The sequence below is a fragment of the Stegostoma tigrinum genome, chromosome 2 (genome assembly GCF_030684315.1).
Source record: "Stegostoma tigrinum isolate sSteTig4 chromosome 2, sSteTig4.hap1, whole genome shotgun sequence".
Taxonomy (NCBI): Eukaryota; Metazoa; Chordata; class Chondrichthyes; order Orectolobiformes; family Stegostomatidae; genus Stegostoma; species Stegostoma tigrinum.
In genome coordinates this window covers 6,072,902-6,096,865 of record NC_081355.1, presented here as the reverse complement: position 1 = coordinate 6,096,865, position 23,964 = coordinate 6,072,902, and the positions used below count along the sequence as shown (strand labels likewise).

Below are 23,964 nucleotides of genomic sequence, written 5' to 3'. Positions count from 1 at the left end.
AGCATCTACAGTTCCCATTATCACCAATATCTAGCTTGACTTCTTTTTGTGCTGCTCCCACCCTGGAAGGGATCTCTGTGCTACAGAAATGTTCAAATGCTCATTTTTTTTTCTGGTTGTCAGCTTTTTCAGTTTCTTTGCCTCTTGCAATTTCAAGTATCTCTGCCTGGACCTTACGCTCTATGCGTGGAATGTTAACTGTTAAGTAACGGCATTAGGACCCTGGAGCAATCTTGTTACCATGTCTCAGAGCTGCAAATCACTGAGTATAAATATCACAGTGTAGGTGGAGAAGGAAGGCCCCTGGATGAAGATTTCTGAAAGACCTACAGGAATGTGTAACTCCCTGGAAGAGAGACAGACAGCACACAGACAAGAATACTTGAAGAAAACAGATTAGTCATTACCTAATGTAACAGTCAGTCAGTGCCTGGTGTGTCTATAATTAATTTATATCACATTATAATGTATAATAAATAATGTTTTGGTGAAGTCTAAGCCTGAACATAACCATCTGTAAAAAATCCAAGTTACTGTAGCATGAAGCCATGTAACAAGAAGTGGTATCTGAGGTAGAGTACTGAACGAACAAAAGATCAGCAGATATCTGAACAGCCACATTTCAAAGTCCACAATTTTATCCCATACTTATTTGCCAGGTTTCTGAGGCATGATGAAAAGTGAATGGAATGTATCATCTTCTGAGTTCTTTTTACCTCGTTACAAGCTTGGATTTTCTTATTAACCCATCCTTCATCTTCACAAAATTACTTCTGTTCATCCCTCTCCTCCATTTTCTATCCCATTTCCTAAAAAAAGCTTTAATTTTCTTCATTATCAGGATGTGTCTAATGAACCAAGGTGAATATTGACATTTCATTGTCTGTGTCAGTTGATTACAATAAAATCAGCTTCCTTTTGGGAGTTGATGTGCTGGCAGTGTGTTGCGTTAGCAGAAATCTGGAAGTGAAAAGTATCCTGACCATTTACATCAACAGAACTGAGGTTGAGAGGGCAAAAAGCATCAAGTTCCTTGGAGTGATGATAACTGACGACCTGTCCTGGATGTCCTGCGTAAACGCGACAGTCAAGAAGGCACAACAAAGCCTCTTCTTCCCCAGACAGCTCAGGAAACTTGGCAAGTCCATAATGCCCCTCACCAACTTCTACAGATGCGCCATTGAAAGCAAACTGTCCGGGTGCATAACGGCCTGGTACGGCAACTGCTCTGCCAGGACTGTAAGAAGCTACAGAAGGTGGTGTGCACAGCCCAGACCATCATGGAAGCCAAACGTTCATCCGTGGACTGTATTTACACGGCTCGCTGCTGCAGAAAGGCGGCCTACATCATCAAAGACCCATCACACCCCAGTAATGATTCCTTCAACCTCCTCCTTCAGGCAGAAGATACAGAAGCCTGAACACATGCACCAACAGGTTCAGGAGCAGCTTCTTTCCAGCCGTTAATGGACTGATGGATGGACTCTAGCCCCAAATAATGCTGATCTTGCTAACACTGATCTCACCTAGCACATGCTCTGCACAATGTAATCTATATGCATCTGTCTGAGCCTTCTTGATCTGTACATACTCGCTTACCATGATCTGCCTGTACCATTTGTAAACAAAGCTTTTTCACAGTATTTCAGTACATGTGACAATGAATGAATGAATCAATCAATCACAGTACTGCTTTTAAGTCTCCTTCATGAAGTTAGTTTGGGAACTCTTGATTTAGCTTCCAACCGGCACTGGAGCAAATTCAAACAGTCATTCCCTATTCTGCATGAATTACCATCCAGCTGGATAAACTGCACAACAGCCTATGTGAAAATTGGAATAATGATATGCCAACTCCCCAAGAGACTGTTCATCCAGTGACTCCACCTACACTTCCTGCTGCTTCGGGGAAGCAGCCAACATAATCAAAGATCCTCCCAACCTGGTTATACTCTCTTCCACTTTGTTCCATTGGGCAAAAGTTTGAAAACACATACCTACAGATTCAAGAGCAGCTTCTTCCCCAATGTTATCAGACTTATGAACGGACCTCTGATATATTAGAGTTGGTCTTTCTCTGCACCTTCTCTGTAGCGGTAACCTTATATTCTGCATTCTGTTCGGTTACCCTGATATACTAATATAAGGTGTCATTGGTCTGGTTAGCATGCAAAACAACACTTTTCACTGTATCTAGGTATGTGTGACAATAATAAATCAAATCAAATCAAAAATCATCTAAGTGTCAAGATTCAGCTTTTGGATATTTGATGGTACTTCTTGGCTGAATTGGGTAATAACCCCTTCCCAAGCTTTTTGGGCAAAGCTCAGACAGTTTCAGAGGAATTTTGCCCCAAATAGTTCAGTATACTAACACCTGAAAGCTTATCCAATGAGTTTTACAACTTCAAATTTAATTATTATGCTAAACTTAAAATTGGACTGAGACCCATTGTAATAGTTCATGTCCCTCCCTTTACAAGATGTCAGGGCAACACGCTTCTGAATAAACTGAGGGAATTTGAGAGGTACTTTATTTACAGTAGCTTTGACCAGTTTTTCAGTTCTATGCAGTTTTGCAGTTTTATTTGGCTTCACCTCACCTCATTTCCTTGTTTCCCTCTAGTGTTGCACCAGGCATCAGCCAATCTCTGTTGAGCACAATCTACATGGAAGATAACATGTCAAATATTAGATTATGATACAGGATCAAAAGCAGAAGATGTAATTAAAATCAATGCTCATTTCCCCATAAATCAGTTGCATTATATTATGATGTACAGGCAGAACGGAAACTGATCCACACTTACAAAGATTATTCCTGGTGCCATTATCCTGGTCAATTATCACTACTGGAGCAACAAACTCAATAAATTACTATTAATGGGGAAATAAACCCAATAACTTACCGCTACTGGGGCAAATACTCAATGTGCTGCGCAATAAATTACTACACAGGGAAACAATCTCAATAAGTTACCACTAATGAGGCAAAAACACACAATGAATTACTATTAATGAGGCAATAAACCCAATAAATTACCACCACCAGGGTAACAAACCCAGTGACCTATCATCACCAGGGTAATAAACACAAAGAACTATCACTGTTGATGCAAAAAAATCCAATGAGCCACTGCAGCTTTGTGAGATGTTGTATTATGATTCTCTTTATTAACTCACTCACAAGTGTTCTGTGTTTACTATACCACGTTTTCATTCATTCATTCATAAAACCACATTTTTGCAGTACATTTTACTCTTACAAAATAAACTAAATTAAACACCCTTTCCTAAACTGCCAACATATTACTGTTTCTTTACACTTTTCAATTCCTATTGGCCCCATACTGCAAGCAGTGTTTCGACTTGTTTTTGTACCAAACTGTACCCCTGAAGAAGTGTTAATACTGTAACCTACTCAGAACAATGCCACCCCCATCACCGTGTCTCCATAACTCACTCAAAACTATGAAAAGATTATAACATTAATTAGCCCTTCATAAGCATCTCCCGGGACCCGAATAGGCTGCAGAACATCAAACAGTTTCCTTCACCAGCATGTCCCTACAGTCTGCTGCCTTTTATCGCTTTGAAATTTCATTATACACTGCCAATTTCTATAACAGTGTAATTCCATTTTCTAACTTTTATTTAGGGCGAACCTCTTGTACTAACACACAGATTTATAATTTTTATATATATATATTAAATAGGCTTTTTACCCCCTTTAAGAGACTTGCTATCACTAGCAATTCCGTTAAACTGCATAAGTGAATGTGCAGGAACTGTGAAAACCAGTGATAGTAAATTAAATCTCATAAGCCAGCTGTGGGAGATCCACTTAATATCCTCTACACTTTTATTTAGTACAGGCATAATTTCTCACTTATTTAGATCATATAGGTCTAGTATTTCTAATAACATTACTAACTCAAAAGACGAAAGGACTAGCACCTCCAAATTCTGCAAACTCAGACCAGACAGACATTCTAATCTCATCAGGAGTAACAGCATTTAGCAAGTGCTTAAACTATCACCTGTTTCTCCAGGGCAGATGTCACGCAAACCTGTGTGCTATAGATACAACTATGTGGCACCACAGTGCTAACATTTTAATGTATGTAAAAGCTGTGTTTAAAAGAGACTACTGTAAAACTGTCCTTTGGATTCTATTGCTGGCTTGGACTTTGCTGTTGTGGATGCTGAATAAAGAGGCTGTTTTCACTGCTCACTGATTTTGATTGCTATCGAACATGATCCAGCAGCCTGTAACGTTTGCTGTCTTGACAAAGATAAACTGTGTAACCAAGGCCAGAAAAGTCCAGTCTGAAACAACTTGCAATTCTTATTTCTTGTATAACATCTTTAACAGGCTTCTCCTGCTGTGTACCACATCACTTTTAGTGAAAATCCATTTTGCACTTGCAGATCGAGTTTGCGTTTTCTGCTGAACATCTGATCACTTTACAGTGGTGGATTGGAAATATGCTCTGAGGAAATGTCCTGGCAGTCAAACTTACAAAACATTCCTCCACACTGGCAAATATAAAAGTGCACGCATTCATTGTGGAGAATGCATTGGCCAGAAATTTTCTCAGAACTGTCTGGATTTCTGCCAATGTGATTCTGGGACAAAGACAGCAATTCTGAAGAACTTTCTCGCCGATGTCTCATAAATAAGGCAACAGAAGACATATCCAAACTTTGTATTGAAACAACACTTATGACTACGTATGAAACCATTTGAACGGTCTCAAAATACCTGAGAGAGTTGTCAGAGTCTTTCTGTGGGATCTTAAGATGTAGATAGACAATATGGTTATTCCACATCCAAATGCAAAGCCCATAATGATGGCCAATATTGAGTAATCTACAATGGAAGGATAAAACAGAATCAGATTGTTATAGAAATGGTGGCATAGTGGTAATGTCACTGGAGTAGTAATTTGAAGGCATAGGTAATGTTGTAGTGGCTTGTTGTCAAAACACGCCAAGGTGGCTCCAGGCCCTCAACAATGTGATCGACTTTTAACTGCCTCTGAAATGGTCCTGCAGAAGATTCAGTTCAGGGGCAATTAGGAATGGGCAACAAATGTGTCTTTATGAAATGATGCCCACATTCCAAGAAAGAAAACATTTTAAAAATTATACTTAAACAAACACTGCTACTACACTGCGATTCCATGGATAAATTAGCTACATGGTAGGCACACCATAACACTGCAACTAATGGAACATTCAATCCATCCTCTTACTCCCATTCATTTCATATTCAGGGATAAATAATCACACTCTGTTAAAGCTGATGGCATAAGTAAGTGGTTAGCAATGACTGGTAGTAATTGAATGGAGAATACTTGTCCATGTTGAATAATGAAAATTATGGTTCTGTAATTTGCAACCGGTAACAAGAATTCATTGATAGCATAAATGCATTTGTAACTCACTGATTATTTTTGACATGAGTTTTGTAAGATTAGTAATTAAAAGAAAGCAACAAAACTGGAGTCTGTGTTCCTGAGAACCATTAATGGCAGATTTACTACAAATGCATCTCGCTTCACCTTAATGTGTGCATGCATATGTTAGCAGACCTCTAGTGCCATTGGTCTGAGCCACTCTGTTTCATAATGCTGAGGATATTATTCTGCCTGCCGAATAAGATTGTTTAGCTGCAATTAGCTTGTTAATTGTTGAGGTTGGATGGCTCGCCGAGCTGGTATCTTGTTTTGCAGACGTTTCGTTACCATGCTTGGTAACATCCTCAGTGCACCCTCTGATGAGGTGCCAGTGTGTTTTCCCACTGGGTCTTTAAAATCTGGGACCGTTGACATGGATTGCCTCACTTCAGGTTTCCTTCATAAGGAATGTATATGGAGTCGAGTTCAATGCATTTATTAATAGCATGCTTTAAGGAGTGCCATGCTTCCAGGAATTCTAGTGCTTGTCTCTGCCTGGATTTTGGTGGTGTCCCAGTCGAAGTCATGGTTCTCCTTGTCCATGTGGCTTGAGATGAGGGAATATTGGTCGTGTCTTTTTGTAGCCAGCTGGTGTTCATGTACTCTTGTGATGAGCGTGTTGGAGCATGACGTCTAGGAACGGGAGCTGTTTGTTTTTCTCTTCCTCTTTGGTGAATCTTATTCCAGTGAGGGTGTTGTTTATAAGTTTGTGTGTCTCTGCTAATTTTGTCCGTTTAATGACGACAAAGGTGTCATCCACGTAGCGTATCCACAGTTTAGGTTGGATTTGCAGAAGGACGGTTGTTTCCAGCCTTTGCATCACTGCTTCTGCTATGAGTCCGGAGATAGGTGATCCCATGGGTGTCCCGTTGATTTGCTCGTATGTTTGGCCGTTGAAGCTGAAGTGGGTGGTCAGGCATAGGTCCAATATTATCAGCATGTTCTCCTTCGAGATGGTTTCACGGGGGTCACGTTCTTGTTCAGGTAATATTGTCATTGTTTCCCTTGTAAGTGGTATGTCTATTGATGTGAATAGGGCCATGACATCAAACAATATCATGGTCTCTTCATCCTCTATCTTTATGTCGTTGATGGAGTTGAGGAATTCTTGGGCTGAGTGGATAGAATGGGGTGACTTGTTGACTAGGTGTCCGAGTCTTCTTTGTAGTTCTTTGGCTAATCTGTACAATGGAGTGCCTGGTAGGGAGACTGTGGTTCTGAGGGGGACTTCAGGCTTGTGCACTTTAGGGAGGCCATAGAATCAGGGTGTGTTGGTTCCTCTGGGTTTCATTTTTAAGAAGTCTGTTTTGTTCAGATGTCCTGTTTGTAGCATGTAGAGGATTTTGTTTACTAGTTGCGGTGTCAGGTCAGTCTGTACTGGCCGGAATGGGTTCTCGTTGGGGAGCAGTGCTTGTGCCTTGAAGATGTAGTCCCTTTTATTCATTATCACTGTCATGCACCCTTTGTCTGCAGGTAGTATAGTGATGTTCTTGTCCTTCTTTAATCCATCCAAGGCCTGTCTTTCCCATATGTTGAGGGTGTTGAGTTCATTCCTTCTGGTTAGTGTGGGGACTACTGTCTGTCTTATGGTTTGTTGTGTTCGGTCGTTGATATTGTTGGTTTTGAGTGTGGCCTCCAGTGTAGCTAGGAATTCCGTTTTGTTGGTGTTCCTCTAGTTGTAGTTCAGTCCTCGGGTGGGAATGGGTTTTTCCGTGTCTGTCAGTTTCCTGTCAGAGAGTTTTCATATCCATGTTGTTTCAGAGATAGTAGGAACTGCAGATGCTGGAGAATCTGAGATAACAAAAGTGTAGAGCTGGATGAACACAGCAGGTCAAGCAGCATCAGAAGGAGCAGGAAGGCTTAAACATCAGTTTTCCTGCTCCTCTGATGTTGCTTGGCCTGCTGTGTTCATGCAGCTCTACACCTTGTTATCTGTATTTTCCTTAACCATGGGTCTGTCTGTTCTTGTTGTTTCTGTGGCTAAGTGAGGTTAGCTTGTCTTGCAGCGTCTGTCTTGGCTCTTGTGGTCTGTTGGCTGATGTTAATGGCTCATTCCATGTCAGTTGTCCAGTCTTGATTGGTAGCTTCCTGGAATAATGTTTTTTGTCGTTTAATTTCTCTGTTGTATTTGTGGAGTCAGTTCTGTGCATCATTTATCATTACCCTTATCATCTTGTGGCTGTTTTGTTCCACTGTTTTACGGACTTGTGGGTTGTTAAGGGATGGCTTGTACTTCACACTGCATTGTAGTACCTGGTTCCCGAGGCATCCATGTAGGAAGTAGAATTGTTCATGGGTTGCGCTCTCTTCTTTGGCGTTGTTTTCCCATTTTCTTACCAATTTGAGCTTGTTGCGCCCGTAGGTTTCGGAGTAGATCTGTAGCTTGGGTTGTGGGTGTTGAGGTTGGTTGGCTCGCTGAGTGGTTGCTTTGCAGACGTTTCATTACTGTGCTTGGTAACATCCTCAGTGCAAATACAACAGAGAAATTACACGACAAAAAACGTTATTCCTGAAAGCTACCAATCAAGACTGGACAACTGACATGGAATGAGCCATTAACAGCAGCCAACAGACCACAAGAGCCAAGAAAAGACAGACCCTGCAAGACAAGCTAACCACACTTACCCACAAAATGACAAGAATAGAACAGACACATGAATAAGAAACTTTTCCAACAGGAAACTGACAGACACGGAAAAAGCCGTTCTCACCCAAGGACTGAACTACAACTACAGGGACGCCACAAAACGGAATTCCTAGCTACACTGGAAGCCACACTCAAGACCAACAATATCAATGGTAAGACAGACAGTGGTCCCCACACTAACCAGAAGGAGTGAGCTCAACACCCTCAACACACGGGAAAGAACAAGCCCTGGACAGATTAAAGAAGGACAAGGACATCACTATACTACCTGCAGACAAAGGGTGCATGACAGTGATAATGAATAAAAGGGACTACATCTTCAAGGCACAAGCACTGCTCCCCAACGAGAACACATTCCGGCCAGTACAGACTGACCTGACACTGCAACACATAAACAAAATCCTCTACATGCTACAAAGACTTGAACAAACAGGACAGATCAACAAAACAGACTTCTTAAAAATGAAACCCAGAGGAACCAACACACCCTGATCCTATGGCCTCCTGAAAGTACTCAAACCAGAAGTTCCCCTCAGACCCATAGTCTCCCTAACAGGCACACCATCGCACAGATTAGCCAAAGAACTACAAAGAAGACTCAGGCACCTAGTCAACAAGTCACCCCATTCTATCCACTCAGCCCAAGAATTCCTCAACTCCATCAACAAGGATAGAGGATGAAGAGACAATGATATTGTTTGATGTCATGGCCCTATTCACACCAATACACATACCACTAGCAAGGGAAACAATGACAACACTACCTGAACAAGAACATGACCCCCATAAAACCATCTCGAAGGACAACATGTTCAAACTCCCAGACCTATGCATGACCACCCACTTCAACAGCCAAACATACGAGCAAATCAACGGGACACCCATGGGATCGCCTATCTCCGGACTCATAGCAGAAGCAGTGATGCAAAGACTGGAAAGGACTGCCCTTCTGCAAATCCAGCCTAAACTATGGATACGCTATGTAGACGTCACCTTTGTCATCTTTAAATGGGCCAAATTAGAAAAGACACACAAACTCATAAACGACACCCTCACCGGAATAAGATTCACCAGAGAGCAGGAGAAGAACCAACAGCTCCCATTCCTTGACATGATGGTAGAGCGCAAGACAAATGGGGAACTGCAAATGAAAGTACACTGAAAAGCCGCACACGCATGGACCAGGTACTGAACTGCAATAGTAACCATCCCAGCACACACAAACGATGCTACATGTGAACACTATTTAAAAGGGCAACAACACATTGCAGCAACACAGAATTAGGTGAAGAGGAGGAGGAATACCTCTTCCAAGTGTTCAAGGATAATGTCTATCCAAAGAACTAGGTCATGAGATGCCTACAAGAACAGCATCAGAAAGATTCTACACACCCCAACACACTCATCACACTACCCTGCATCAGGAACACTTCAGAACTCATCTCAAGACTGCTACGACCACTGGGCATCAGAGTGGCACACAAGCCCATGTCAACTCTATGACAACTGCTCACCCGAACTAAAGATCCACTCCCCGCCGTGGACAGGACCAATGTCATCTACAAGATCCCCTGCAGAGACTGTGAGAAACACCACATCAGAGAAACTGAGAGGAAACTAACAACCAACTGGCTACAAAAAGACATGACCAATACTCATTCATCTCAATCCACAAGGACAAGGAGAACCACGACTTTGATTGGGACAACACCAAGATCCTGGGACAGGCTAGGCAGAGACAAGCACGAGAATTCCCAGAAGCAAGGCACTCCACGAAGCAGGCTATCAATAAATACATTGAGCTTGACCCCATATACATTCCACTACGGAGGAAACCTGGAAGTGAGGCAATCCATCGCAACGGACCCCAGAGTTTAAAAACCAGGCAGGAAAACACACTGATGCTTCATCAAAGGCTGCACTGAGAATGTTACCAAGCACGGTAACGAAACATCTGCAAAACAAACCAGCTCAGCGAGCCAACTAACCTCAATACCCACAACCCGAGCTACAGATCTACTCCAAAACCTTAGAGGTGTGGTTAATTCCTGAAGGACTGGAAAATCTAATACTCTGAGTGAACACAGCATTTCCAGTTTAGTTGTTGTTTGATCAGGGTGGTTCGCAAATAATATGATTTTGCGATCAGCCCATTGAGCCTGCTGCATCATTCAATGTGATCACCACTGATCTGATAATTCTCAACTCCTCTCTTTGAGGACCATCCTCCATCTCCCTCCGTGAGCAACAGCTCCTCTTCTTTGCCACTTTTGCTGTGTCTCCCTTTCAACGGCAATATGTCAGCCATGGCTCTATAAAGTTCTGCAAACTTTAATTTACATTATTGTACTTAATACTGTTCTTGATGAATATAATCTTTTAAATGCACAGATTATTCCATCCTTTCTTCAGCATATACCAAGTGACTGCCAATATCATTGTGACATTACCAAATTATTCTCATGATCATAAAGACGTCGCCAATTTTAAAACAACTCAGCACTTCTCAAACATTGACTTGACACCATGATGCACCAATCCTGTACTGTTCTGGTGCACATTGGTATGTGACAGGGCCCTCACAGATTTGGAGTTTGGTCTGGATCGTGACTGATCTGTGCCTGTGTGCCAAAACCACAAGGGTCAGGGAGCCCAATTTTGCAACGAAAATCTCTTTGAAAGGGCAGTGGAAGCACATTCAAGGTACATGTTCAAAAGAGAATTGGTCCACAAATATCTTTACAGAGTGACAGGGAACAAGGAGAAGAGAAGAAATGCATACAATTCTTTTGACACAGAATTTTGATGAGATCTAAAACACAGGAAAGGCTAAATTAAAAACCTGAAGAGAGGTGACTAAATTGGGCATTTCCTTCAGAGAGTCAGTATAGACATGACAGACTGAGTGGCCTCTTCTGTGCTATGACTCTTAATTACAGACAATTGGGTGAAGCCACACAAAAATTCAACTTCTCTCAAAATATAACCCGTCAATTCCTGATTCCATTATTAAGCATCTAAAAATATGAGTACTTGAACTAACGATTAACCAGCCATGGCATTCCCCTCCCTGGGGAGAAGCACAGCAGTGGTACAAAGGGTAAATAATTGGATGAATTGACCCTGGAGAGAAACTCACTTCCTTTGTGCTCTATGGGGGAGAGGGGGTGTAGTAGGAATGTCACTGCAACAGTAACTCAATATCCTCAAGATGCAGGTTCAAATCCCATCATGGCAGGTGGTCAAAATTTGAATTAATTCAATAAAAATCTGGAATCATGGCAATCATTTAACTACTGGCACAAAACCCATGTTTAGGGAAAGAAAATCTGCTATCCTTACCAAGTCTATCTACACGTGTCTAGTCCAAACCCACAGAAACATGGTTGACTTTTAACTTTCTGATGAAGAGTCCAGGCCCAAAATGTCAGCTTTCATGCTCCTGAGATGCTGCTTGGCCTGCTGTGTTCAGCCAGCCCCACACTTTGTTATCTTGGATTCTCCAGCATCTGCAGTTCTCATTATCCTTGACTTTTAATTATCCTCTTGACAATTGGAATTGGGCATTTAATGCTGGTTCAGCCTGTGACTCCCACCTCCAATGAATAAATTGAAAGAAAACCCAGCCCCGGGCAGCAATTAAACCCTGGGTGCACATACATCTTCTTTAACTTGTTAGCAAATAGGGTCATTAACTAGTCACTTAAAGACCTCAGCTTGCCATTCCCCCAATTGTGTGCATCCCTGGCAGGGCAGAAAGGTGGTTAGCTCTTTGCCAGCTACTTGTCAAGCCAGGATTAACTTCCAATTGTCCAAATCTGGGAGCAATCAGAGATACAGATATGGAGAGAAGAGGTGGCCTCTGAAAGCCACAGCCCTTCTCTTTCCTTCTATGATCCCATAAATGCATTTCCTCATCCATGAGAAGAAGGAAAAGGAGAGTTACCTTCTACTCACCAGATGATCAGGAAATAGGGTGAGAATACATGCCAGCAGGTAACTGCACCAGGGGAGTGGGTGGGGGAGATGTGGAGAAACAGATGGATAATGTGTTAAGTCACAACCTAGCACCCATTTATAGAATAAAATATCTAAGACTGAGATAGATAGATTCTTGTTTGGTAGGGGGAGAAGGAAGGAGGATGGGATTGAGAAACACATCAGTCATGATCAAATGATAGAGCAGACTCAATGGGCCAAATGGCCCAACTCTATTCCTATATCTTAGGGTCTATATTTGCCAGTAATGCCATATCCCATGAAAGAAATTGGATAAAACAGAAATGATATTACTGAAAGCTTAAGATTTATATTATACTGCAGAACTCCAAATGGTACTTAATTGTGCCTGATAAATTTTACAGCCACTATACCTGTACTGGATCGTGTTGAAACACTAATGCATAAGGCATCAGAAGTTGCATTACCAGGAGCCTTTTCCTCCATCCCAAGGGCTGTGCAACTATAGAAAATAAAATACAATAAAAATATTAGAAGCAAAGTTAAATACAATAAATACGTTCCACACCCTCAGGATGTCTGAAACAATTTACTGACAATTAAATATTTTTTGAAATGCAGGGCTGTACTTCATAATTTTATTGGCTAAATGCCAAATGTACTGAGTTTTTTGGAGGCCTTGAGATCTCATGAGAATTGTCGCTGAATTTTACCAAACTCTTATCAACTACTGCCCCCCATCCCTGTGGTGTCCCTCCCGTCCAATTTGAACATTAGCAAGTGAGCAAACATGACACAAATTCCTAGTAGGCTGTGGAAGGAGGTTTGTATTGTTCATGCATGGGGAGAACACATGCTTTTGTATAAAAGACCCTTAAAGCCTTAGTGTAATGTAGCAGTGGCAGGAATGATTATTGCTGGCAGACCAGATAATAATAGGCACAGAAGAAAGAACAAGGGCATGTTCCCCATATTGTTACAGGCTTGTTTGCTATCTCTGTTGGCTGAATCAATGCAGAGTAGAGCTTCTGGTCTGGACACAACAGCTAGGTGCAAGCTGAATTCAAAAGTGCACAAATTTTGAGAACCATGTGTCAAGTGTTCACTCAGACATATTTGCATTTCAAAGAATCTGTAATGGAGCAAAGCAATCAAGCAGCATTTCAAAATTTCAAAACCTAATGTAAGAAAATAATTGTTCATGTGCTTAAGAACATTAATTTGGTACATTTGATCAATTCAGTTAAAATGGTTTTATCACGAAAAATAGCCATTTTAATCAAAGTGTCCGCCATTTATAAATTACCTGATTTCAAATAACTGAAACAACAAAATCAGAACATAGGGAAAAGTTTGCTAATTATATTGGGTGCAGTAATCCTTGAGCTAGTTCAAAGCTTTCAAAATGTGCCCATTCGTGGCCTTATGCAAAAGATCCAGTTTGATTCTTCAAACAGAGACAGAAATTGCTGGAAAAGCTCAGCAGGTCTAGCAGCGTCTGTGATTTTTTAAAACCTTCTTAATGACCAGAAAATGAACACATTTCGTGGAATGTGGCCTGTTTTGTGAGGGCAATAAGCTTCTAGTCAATGGTTTTTAGACACTGTAAAAGCATGATGCATTCCATAATCTTTTACACTTGCGTTTTTGAGAAAACTGTATAAAGAAGCAGAATTTGTAGCCCTTGAAATGTTACCTTTTCAAATGTGTTTTGCCCAAAACAATCCCTCAACATGCCCAAAACAGATGGGCTATACCACTCTCTGAGCTGGTGGTTCTATTTTAACCTCATGGATGGATAAGAAGTTGCAATCAGTGCTGCTTGACTACTGATTGAACCTTGGGCTTCTGGCTGCATTTATTTTAGGCCCAAAACAAATTTGTTTTGCGTGCTGCGCTGACAAAATTAATTTGAAGTCCGACAGCCCATTACCTAGAGGTGGAGTAAACCAAAGGTCACAATGTTCCTTGAAAGTTGTTCGCTCAAGTTGTGAAGATTTAGGTTCATAAACTGGTACCAAGTCATTTGAAAAATACCTTTTATAATGTGAAAACAAGTCTAACACAAGCGAATGTGGCCATGATACTGTGAGGAAGCTACTATGACAAAATCAAGTTTTATGAAAGTACCTCTCAACATAGTTGTTTGTCGATGGAGTTGGATGAAAATGAAGTGGGGCTAGGTGAGTGTGGAACTTAAATACCAGCATGGACCAGCTGGCCTGTTTCACTGTCTGTAAAATTCTTTGCATCAGATATTAAAGAACAATAAAACAAAGTCCATTCAACTCTTAAATTATCACGTTGTAACATTATGATTCTTATCATGAGTGGTCGACTTACTTGGTCCTCAATTTACACCGCAGGGTAAGTGAGGTCTCATTTGAAAAGTACATCGGAGGACATGGCCTGCATTTAGTATCAGACATCCGGTTTGCTATGAAAAAACATAATAATGATTAGAAAATGGAATGCATGCAAAGTTTTTGAAGAAAATGTCAATGGCAAAGAAAATGAAGAAAATGTCACTTATTCGCTACACTTAGGCAACCATCACTTACTAGCCAATTTCAGAAGGCAATTAAAAGTCAACCCCCAAGATACATACAGGTCAGATTGGGTTAGGATGAAGATTTCCTCCCTAAAGGATATTAGTAACCCGGACGGGTTTTAATTTCAAGCTGGTAGTTTCATGATCAGTAATGTAACCACTGTACTCAAAGGAACCCTACTGAGCCAACGGCTGACAGTTTCAGAATGCCTCTATTCGTAGAATCCCTCCTGTGTGGAAGCAGGCCTTTCAGTCCATCAATCCTGCAAACAACATCCCACCTAGACCCTGCCTGCCCCCACCCTATCCCTTTAACCATGCCTTCCCCATGGCTAAACTACCTAGCCTGCATATCCCTGGATACTATGGATAATTTAACATGGCAAACCCACCTAACCTGCACATCTTCTGACTGTGGGAGGATAGACAGGGGGAGAATGTGCAAACTCCACACAGACAGTTGCCCGAGGGTGGAATTGACCTCAGATCCTTGACGTTGAGAGGCAGCAGTGCAAACTGAGCCGCTGCAATGTCCCATACTGCTCAAATGTTCGAAAAGAACAAAGAAAATTACAGCACAGGAACACGCCCTTCGGCCCTCCAAACCTGCACTGATCCAGTTCCTCTATCCAAACCTGTCACCCATTTTCCAAGGATCTGTATCCCTCTGCTCCCTGCCCATTCATGTATCTGTCTAGATAAATCTTAAATGACGCTATCGTGCCCACCTCTACCATCTCCGCTGGCACCACCCTCAGCGTAAAGAACTTTCCAGACATATCTCCCTTAAACTTTCCTCCTCTCAGTTTGAACTCATGACCCCTAGTAATTGAAAGTGCAGCAAACGGAAAAATAGCGGAGCACATTAAGCCTAAGGTATTTGAGGGTAGACCTTAATGTTGTCTATATTGTCAAACAGGTAATAATGAATCAGCATTCAGTTAATATGCTTTCCGATTTGGAAATAAGTTCAATGTCAACAAGAATAAGGAGTAGGAGGAGGTCATTTGGCCCTTTCAGCCTGCTCTGCCCCTCAAGGAAGGAGCTCAAAAAAGGTCTGAGGAGAGCCAGGAGGGGTCACGAGAAAGGCTTGGCAGAAGGAATCAGGGAAAACATAAAGGCATTTTACACTTATGTGAGGAATAAGAGAATGGTCAAAGAAAGAGTAGGGCCGATCAGGGATAGCATAGGGAACTTGTGTGTGGAGTCTGAGGAGGCAGGGGAAGCCCTAAATGAGTTTTTTGCTTCTGTCTTTACGAAAGAAGCGAACTTTGTAGTGAATGAAAACTTTGAAGAGCAGGTGTGCATGCTGGAATGGATAGAGATAGAGGAAGCTGATGTGCTGAAAATTTTGTCAAACATTAAGATTGACAAGTCGCCAGGCCCGGACCAGATTTGTCCTCGGCTGCTTTGGGAAGCGAGAAATGCAATTGCTTCGCCACTCGCGAAGATCTTTGCATCCTCTCTCTCCACTGGAGTCGTACCTGAGGACTGGAGAGAGGCAAATGTAATTCCTCTCTTCAAGAAAGGAAATAGGGAAATCCCCGGCAATTACAGACCAGTAAGTCTCACGTCTGTCGTCTGCAAGGTGTTAGAAAGAATTATGAGGGATAGGATTTATGACCATCTGGAGGAGCATGGCTTGATCAAATACAGTCAACACGGCTTTGTGAGGGGTAGGTCATGCCTCACAAACCTTATCGAGTTTTTTGAGGATGTGACTAGAAAAGTTGATGAGGGTCGAGCTGTGGATGTGGTGTATATGGACTTCAGTAAGGCATTTGAGAAGGTTCCCCATGGTAGGCTCATTCAGAAGGTCAGGAGGAATGGGATACAGGGGAACTTAGCTGCTTGGATACAGAATTGGCTGGCCAACAGAAGACAGCGAGTGGTAGTAGAAGGAAAATATTCTGCCTGGAAGTCAGTGGTGAGTGGGGTTCCACAGGGCTCCGTCCTTGGGCCTCTACTGTTTGTAATTTTTATTAATGACTTGGATGAGGGGATTGAAGGATGGGTCAGCAAGTTTGCAGATGACACAAAGGTCGGAGGTGTCGTTGACAGTATAGAGGGCTGTTGTAGGCTGCAGCGGGACATTGACAGGATGCAGAGATGGGCTGAGAGGTGGCAGATGGAGTTCAACCTGGATAAATGTGAGGTGATGCATTTTGGAAGGTCGAATTTGAAAGCTGAGTACAGGATTAAGGATAGGATTCTTGGCAGTGTGGAGGAACAGAGGGATCTTGGTGTGCAGATACATAGATCCCTTAAAATGGCCACCCAAGTGGACAGGGTTGTTAAGAAAGCATATGGTGTTTTGGCTTTCATTAACAGGGGGATTGAGTTTAAGAGTCGTGAGATCTTGTTGCAGCTCTATAAAGCTTTGGTTAGACCGCACTTGGAATACTGTGTCCAGTTCTGGTTGCCGTATTATAGGAAAGATGTGGATGCTTTGGAGAGGGTTCAGAGGACGTTTACCAGGATGCTGCCTGGACTGGAGGGCTTATCTTATGAAGAGAGGTTGACTGAGCTTGGTCTCTTTTCATTGGAGAAAAGGAGGAGGAGAGAGGACCTAATTGAGGTATACAAGATAATGAGAGGCATAGATAGAGTTGATAGCCAGAGACTATTTCCCAGGGCAGAAATGGCTAGCACGAGGGGTCATAGTTTTAAGCTGGTTGGTGGAAAGTATAGAGGGAATGTCAGAGGCGGGTTCTTTACACAGAGAGTTGTGAGAGCATGGAATTTGTTGCCAGCAGTTGTGGAAGCAAGGTCATTGGGGTCATTTAAGAGACTGCTGGACATGCATATGGTCACAGAAATTTGAGGGTGCATACATGAGGATCAATGGTCGGCACAACATTGTGGGCTGAAGGGACTGTTCTGTTCTGTGCTGTACTGTTCTATATTCTATGTTCTATGTTCTAATTCAATCATGGTTTTACCATCCAATCACCACGTCCCTCAATTCCCTTCATAAATGAAAATCTATCGACCTCAGCCTTGACTCTTGTAACTGAACGTTCACAGCTGTCTGGGGTGGAAAATTCCAATCCTCAGAGATAAAATTTCTCCTCACCTTACTCTGAAAAAGTCAATTCTTCATGTCTAGACCTCCCTCCTAGTCACGTCCTAGTTCTAGACCGTCTAGCCAAGGAAACAGCATCTTCAAATCTATCCTGTCCATTCCTTTCAAAATCTAATGCTTCATAAAGATCACCTCGCATTCTTCTAAACTCCAGAGAATATACAGCTCTGAGGTTGGTTTGTTAGTTTGTAGACATTTCATTATCCTGCTGGGGAAGTAACATCATCAGTGCAGCCTCCAATGAAATGTTGTTGTATTTTCCTGTTTATTATTTAACTCTGGGGTCAGTAGGAGTTGGTTACCTCATTTCCAGTTTTTCTTTACAGTAGTGCGTATATAGGGTCCAATTCTATGCGTTAATTGATGGCCTTCTTGGTGGAGAACCAGGCCTCTGGAAATTCCCATGCTTGTCTCTGTTTGGCCTGTCCCAGGATCCTGACATTGTCCGCATGGAACTGATGGCTCTCCTTGTCTGGGTGCATGGAGAAGAGTAAGTATTGTTCGTGTCCTTTTGTTGCTAGTTGGTGTTCATGTATTCTCATGGCCAGTTTCCTTTCTGTCTGTCCAATGTAATGTTTGTTGCAGTCTTTGCATAGAATCTTGTATACTATATTGGTTCTGTCCGTAGTGGGTAAGGGGTCTTTGGTTCTTGTTAGCAGTTGAAATAGGGTTGATGTAGCTTTGTGTGTTACTCTGATGCCTAGTGGCCATTTGATGTACAGTACTGTGACAAGTGCATCAGGGCGTACTGTATCTTTTTGTTGTTTGTGTGACAGACATTGACGAACCCAGCTGGTCAGGTATCCGTTGTCCCTAAATATTTGGTGAAGCTATTCTTCTTCAGTTTGGTGTAGTTTTGGGTTGATGCAGTGTATTGTGGCTCGTTCGAACAGCGTTTTTACATAACTCTGCTTGCAGGTGTTGGGGTGTATATTGTTGAAATTTAGGACATGTTCTGTGTATGTGGCCTTTCTGCATACTTTGGTCAGAAATTCCCTCTTGGCCCTGAGTTCTACCACCCCATCCACGAATGGGAGCTGTTTGGTTTCCTCACTGGACAACCCTCTCATCCCAAGGATCAATGTAATGAGCCTCTATTGTTCCTTGCCATTATAATTCTCCCTCAGGTACAAAATCGTTCACAATCCTTCAGTAAAAGAGCTGTGAAACTGGATGCCAACTTGTGATTGATTCTTTTACACAATCACACTACATCTTGGTCAACTCCCCATTCTTAATTACATTAAACTTACCATTAAAGTCAGATAATAACATGTGACCAATTTGCATTTTGTGAGTGACAGGATTTTTGCCTCAAATTTCGCAGACGACAATGCAATTCTTTTAAAGATTAACAGCCCCAGTAATAAAGTACTGTGCAGAGAAATGTTAGTTGAATTGTATTAGGTGTTGATCCTCTGTTATTGTCAACAGTAATTTCTAGTTTATTGGGTGGATACTATTCATCGCTTCTGAAAGGATAATATCTACAGCATTAAATTACAGAAAACCATTGTCATTCACGGTAAAATTGTACAATTAAAATGCATCTTGTACAATCACGTCTTAATCAAAATCAATGGTTTTGTTTTTCATCCCAGATAACAAGGGGTGGATTCAAAGCATTCTTAGGTCCACTGCACTCTGCTTGTTCCTTGGCGAATTGCTGACTTTAACATTCATTTAATGGAAGTACCTTATTCGACTTCATGTCAGGGTCACTGGGGTGGGAATCAGGAAGAAAAATTCAAATTGACAACGCAGTTTAGTTATACTCAACCTTCAAAATATCAGGGTTGGGGATGTGCAAGCTACAAGTTAGCAATAATTTATTTTATCCATGTATAGCTTTGTGAATTGAAAATTGCCTTATTTTAAATTGTTCATGCAAATATTGATGTACTCTGATGTGGAATAGATATGGAGGACTGTGAGAAATTACCTCTGCTAGTTAGGGAAGACACAATAAATTATGACCAGACCTTTCAGAAGTGAAGTTAAGAAATTAGCAAAGGGCAGGAGAAATTTAGCACTCTCATCTGCAGATGACAATAGACAGCACATTAATGAGGGATAAGTAACAAACGCTGGTCTTGCCAATGATACTCATATTCCATGAAAAAGAAGTACCACCATTACTTAGAGATCTTTATGAACCAAATTTATTAAGGGATAAGGAACAAATTTGAAGTGGGGTTACAGAGTAGCAACGATTTCACTGAATAGGCGATCAGGCTGAGTAGCTAAATTCTTACATCCTTAATGAGATCAATGCACTTCTTTGTTTCTCCGCAATTCAAAGGAATTACCAGATTGTAATGTGTTTCATTTCCATATGAAGGCCAGTCAAAATGCTGCAAATTGTCAATTGATGTGGTCTAAAAGCAACAAATCAAGGCTCTCTGATGAAGGGTCTAGGCCCGAAACGTCAGCTTTTGTGCTCCTGAGATGCTGCTTGGCCTGCTGTGTTCATCCAGCCTCACATTTTATTATCTTGGAATTCTCCAGCATCTGCAGTTCCCATTATCTCAAATCAAGCAGCTGTTAGATTTCCCAAATTTACAATTTCTCAATGGATGAAATAGTCTCCTGATGTATTTCAAATTCCAAAATGCTAAGTTGCAATTGAAGCCCACTGGCCAGGAAAGAAATTAATCTGGGAAATAGTATTGTCCCAGTTAATTAGAGGTTTTAGATTGCATGATCAGGAAATTTCTCAGTCTGTGTACAGGTCCACATCAGTCAGAAAGTTCAATTGGGTCATGTAAGTAGGGGCAATGCTATTTATTACCAGAGATCAGAGAGGATGAGATGTACAAACACTTGTATCAGAGATAATAGGAACTGCAGATGCTGGAGAATCCGAGATAACAAGGTGTGGAGCTGGATGAACACAGCAGGCCAAGCAGCATCAGAGGAGCAGGAAAGCTGACATTTCAGGCCTAGACCCTTCATCAGCTCCACACCTTGTTATCTCTGTACAAAAGCTTGTGCCTACTACTTTTCCAATTTAAGAGTTCTGGTGATTAGACATTGCGAGCAACATATATGAGAGAAAGGGGCTGATAGTTTGATCGGTCATAAAATCTGTTTAACACATTGAGAAAACATCCCTTGACCGCGTCTCCCGTATTTCCCGCAACACATCCCTCACACCCCGCCCCCGCCACAACCGCCCCAAGAGGATCCCCCTCGTTCTCACACACTACCCTACCAACCTCCGGATACAACGCATTATCCTCCGACACTTCCACCATTTACAATCCGACCCCACCACCCAAGACATTTTTCCATCCCCTCCCCTGTCAGCTTTCCAGAGAGACCACTCTCTCCGTGACTCCCTTGTTCGCTCCACACTGCCCTCCAACACCACCACACCCGGCACCTTCCCCTGCAACCGCAGGAATTGCTACACTTGTCCCCACACCTCCTCCCTCACCCCCATCCCAGGCCCCAAGATGACATTCCACATTAAGCAGAGGTTCACCTGCACATCTGCCAATGTGGTATACTGCATCCACTGTACCCGGTGCGGCTTCCTCTACATTGGGGAAACCAAGCGGAGGCTTGGGGACCGCTTTGCAGAACACCTCCGCTCAGTTCGCAACAAACAACTGCACCTCCCAGTCGCAAACCATTTCCACTCCCCCTCCCATTCTCTAGATGACATGTCCATCATGGGCCTCCTGCACTGCCACAATGATGCCACCCGAAGGTTGCTGGAACAGCAACTCATATTCCGCCTGGGAACCCTGCAGCCATATGGTATCAATGTGGACTTCACCAGTTTCAAAATCTCCCCTTCCCCTACTGCATCCCTAAACCAGCCCAGTTCGCCCCCTCCCCCCACTGCACCACACAACCAGCCCAGCTCTTCCCCCCCACCCACTGCATCCCAAAACCAGTCCAGCCTGTCTCTGCCTCCCTAACCGGTTCTTCCTCTCACCCATCCCTTCCTCCCACCCCAAGCTGCACCCCCAGCTACCTACTAACCTCATCCCACCTCCTTGACCTGTCCGTCTTCCCTGGACTGACCTATCCCCTCCCTACCTCCCCACCTACACTCTCTCCACCTATCTTCTTTACTCTCCATCTTCGGTCCGCCTCCCCCTCTCTCCCTATTTATTCCAGTTCCCTCTCCCCATCCCCCTCTCTGATGAAGGGTCTAGGCCCGAAACGTCAGCTTTTGTGCTCCTGAGATGCTGCTTGGCCTGCTGTGTTCATCCAGCCTCACATTTTATTATCTACTTTTGTTATTATTTGGTTACTATTAATTATATCCTGGGGCTTAGTTAGTTCAGTTGGCTGGATGGATGGTTTGTGATGCAGTGACACCTTCAATATGGGTACAATTCCCACAACCAGCTGAGATTACCACGAAGGGCTGGCCTTCTCAACCTCTCCCATCACCTGAGGTTAAACCATCACCATTGCCTCTCTCTAATGAGAGAGCAGTCCTGTGATCTACTAATAATATGGTGACTTCAATCTTTATCTATTAATTGTACAGTGCCTATGTTACCAGCTGGAGGTTAAGCTTGATCTGAAATCTGCCCAGAACTCATTACTATTATATTATATCCTTCCGAGATCCTCCAAAGACATGCTGAGATGAATACGCAATGGACTTTCTAATTATGAATCTATTTTCCAGCCAGCTTGTAATCTCTCATCTTCTTGGTACCATGTCAGAAAAATTGGCCAGGTTTATGAGCTGATTATGTGATGAAACACGAATGTACTGGAACGTTTGCACCAGAACATTCATCTGTAAAAGAAAAACCCAACTCCTAAAATAAACTGCTTCCACTTTCAATTTATATAAAAACTGTAGGTTTACAAAATTTTTGTGAAATTTAATGTTTGCCTCAAATCCACAGCGTTCCAATATAACACTTGCTCACCTTTCTTCTCCACTTCAAAGCCGGGGAAGCACTGACTATCTCTGAGGCAGTATTCACAATCCTGGGAGCAGTGGAAACTGGCTTTACATATACACTGCGTAGCAGTCACTGAATCTCCTTTATGCAGAATTTCAAATCCTTTCACTAGAAAGGAAAAAGACAGTTTCAGACTCGATCATAACTAATGACCACTCGCAACCGATAATATGCAGGGAGAAATGGGGCTGTTCTGGTTATGTCACTGGACTAGGAACCTGGAGTGACAATTAATCCAGGGGGAGCCTGGGGACATGGTTTGAAGTGGTAGAGTTTAAATTCAACTAATAAAAGTTTGCAATATAAAGCTCATATTGACCATAGTTGTGACAAAACTATCAATTGTCATAAAAACCCATCAAGATCACTAATGTCCTTTAGGGAGAGAAATCTGTCATCCTCACGTGATCTGACTTGCATGTGACTCCAAACAATGTGTTGACACTGAACTACCTTTAGCAATAGTCTCATGAGTGACTCAGATCAAGAACGATAAGGGATGGGCAATAAATGCTGACCCAGATCCCATGAAAATATTATGAAAAAAAAATGCTGTATTGTTACATTTCAGTGATAAATGATAACATCTGGCTGGAATTCCCTCGTAAATTTGTGACAAATGGTAATCGCATCCCGAAAATGGATTGGTCAATCAACCTTGGCACTCTTTAAAATCATAAATGTCGCGTCCGATGTAAACTGGTCAGATTAGAGACTTCTGCATCTTCTAATTTACCCTCTTACCTAAACCCACCTGTCCATGTGGCACTTAAATATTCCCCTGTCATCCACCCCATCCAGTGAGTAAGCATCAGAATCAAGAATGCATTTGTTTGAAGAATATGAAATTTTCAATGCATTAATACTGCTGCAGATTATAAGAATTCACTCAATTTTCAAGAGATTTTGTTTTTAAATTGAGAGTTTTCATGGAAAATTTAAGCTTCTTATCACCAAGATATTACTGCCAAAGCCTTGGGCAGAAACTCCGAGTTGAATCAAATTAAATTTGCAGTGTGGAGAAGAATTTTTTTAGAAGGATATTTCCAGTGATTGGTGAGTCCAGAACCAGGGTCCACAGTCTAAGGAAACAGGATAGGGAATTTAGGACTTCGGATATGGAGAAATTTCTTTACCTAAAGAGTGAGTTGAGGCCAAAACGTTGAATAATTTCAAGAACGACTTAGACATAGATCTTACGGCTAAAGCGATCAAAGGATATAGGTAGAAAAGGGGAACGGGGACTCAGTTGAATGATCAGCCATGATCATATTGAATGGTGGAGCAGGCTCAAAGGGTTGAATGGCTTACTGTTTTCA

General features: G+C 42.1%; 1 protein-coding gene across 1 annotated transcript in view; it reads right to left on the bottom strand.

Moving 5' to 3' along the window:
• The window catches only part of LOC125446865 (uncharacterized), a 72,273-nt gene that overhangs the window by 4,279 nt on the left and 44,030 nt on the right, over window positions 1-23,964 (bottom strand). The window contains exons 4-8 of the mRNA XM_048520821.2: window positions 22,610-22,753; window positions 14,413-14,506; window positions 12,483-12,571; window positions 4,766-4,873; window positions 2,604-2,665 (exon numbers count right to left, since the gene is read on the bottom strand). Coding sequence (XP_048376778.1) covers window positions 2,604-2,665; window positions 4,766-4,873; window positions 12,483-12,571; window positions 14,413-14,506; window positions 22,610-22,753 — 497 coding nt within the window. The remainder of the gene's footprint in view (window positions 1-2,603; window positions 2,666-4,765; window positions 4,874-12,482; window positions 12,572-14,412; window positions 14,507-22,609; window positions 22,754-23,964) is intronic.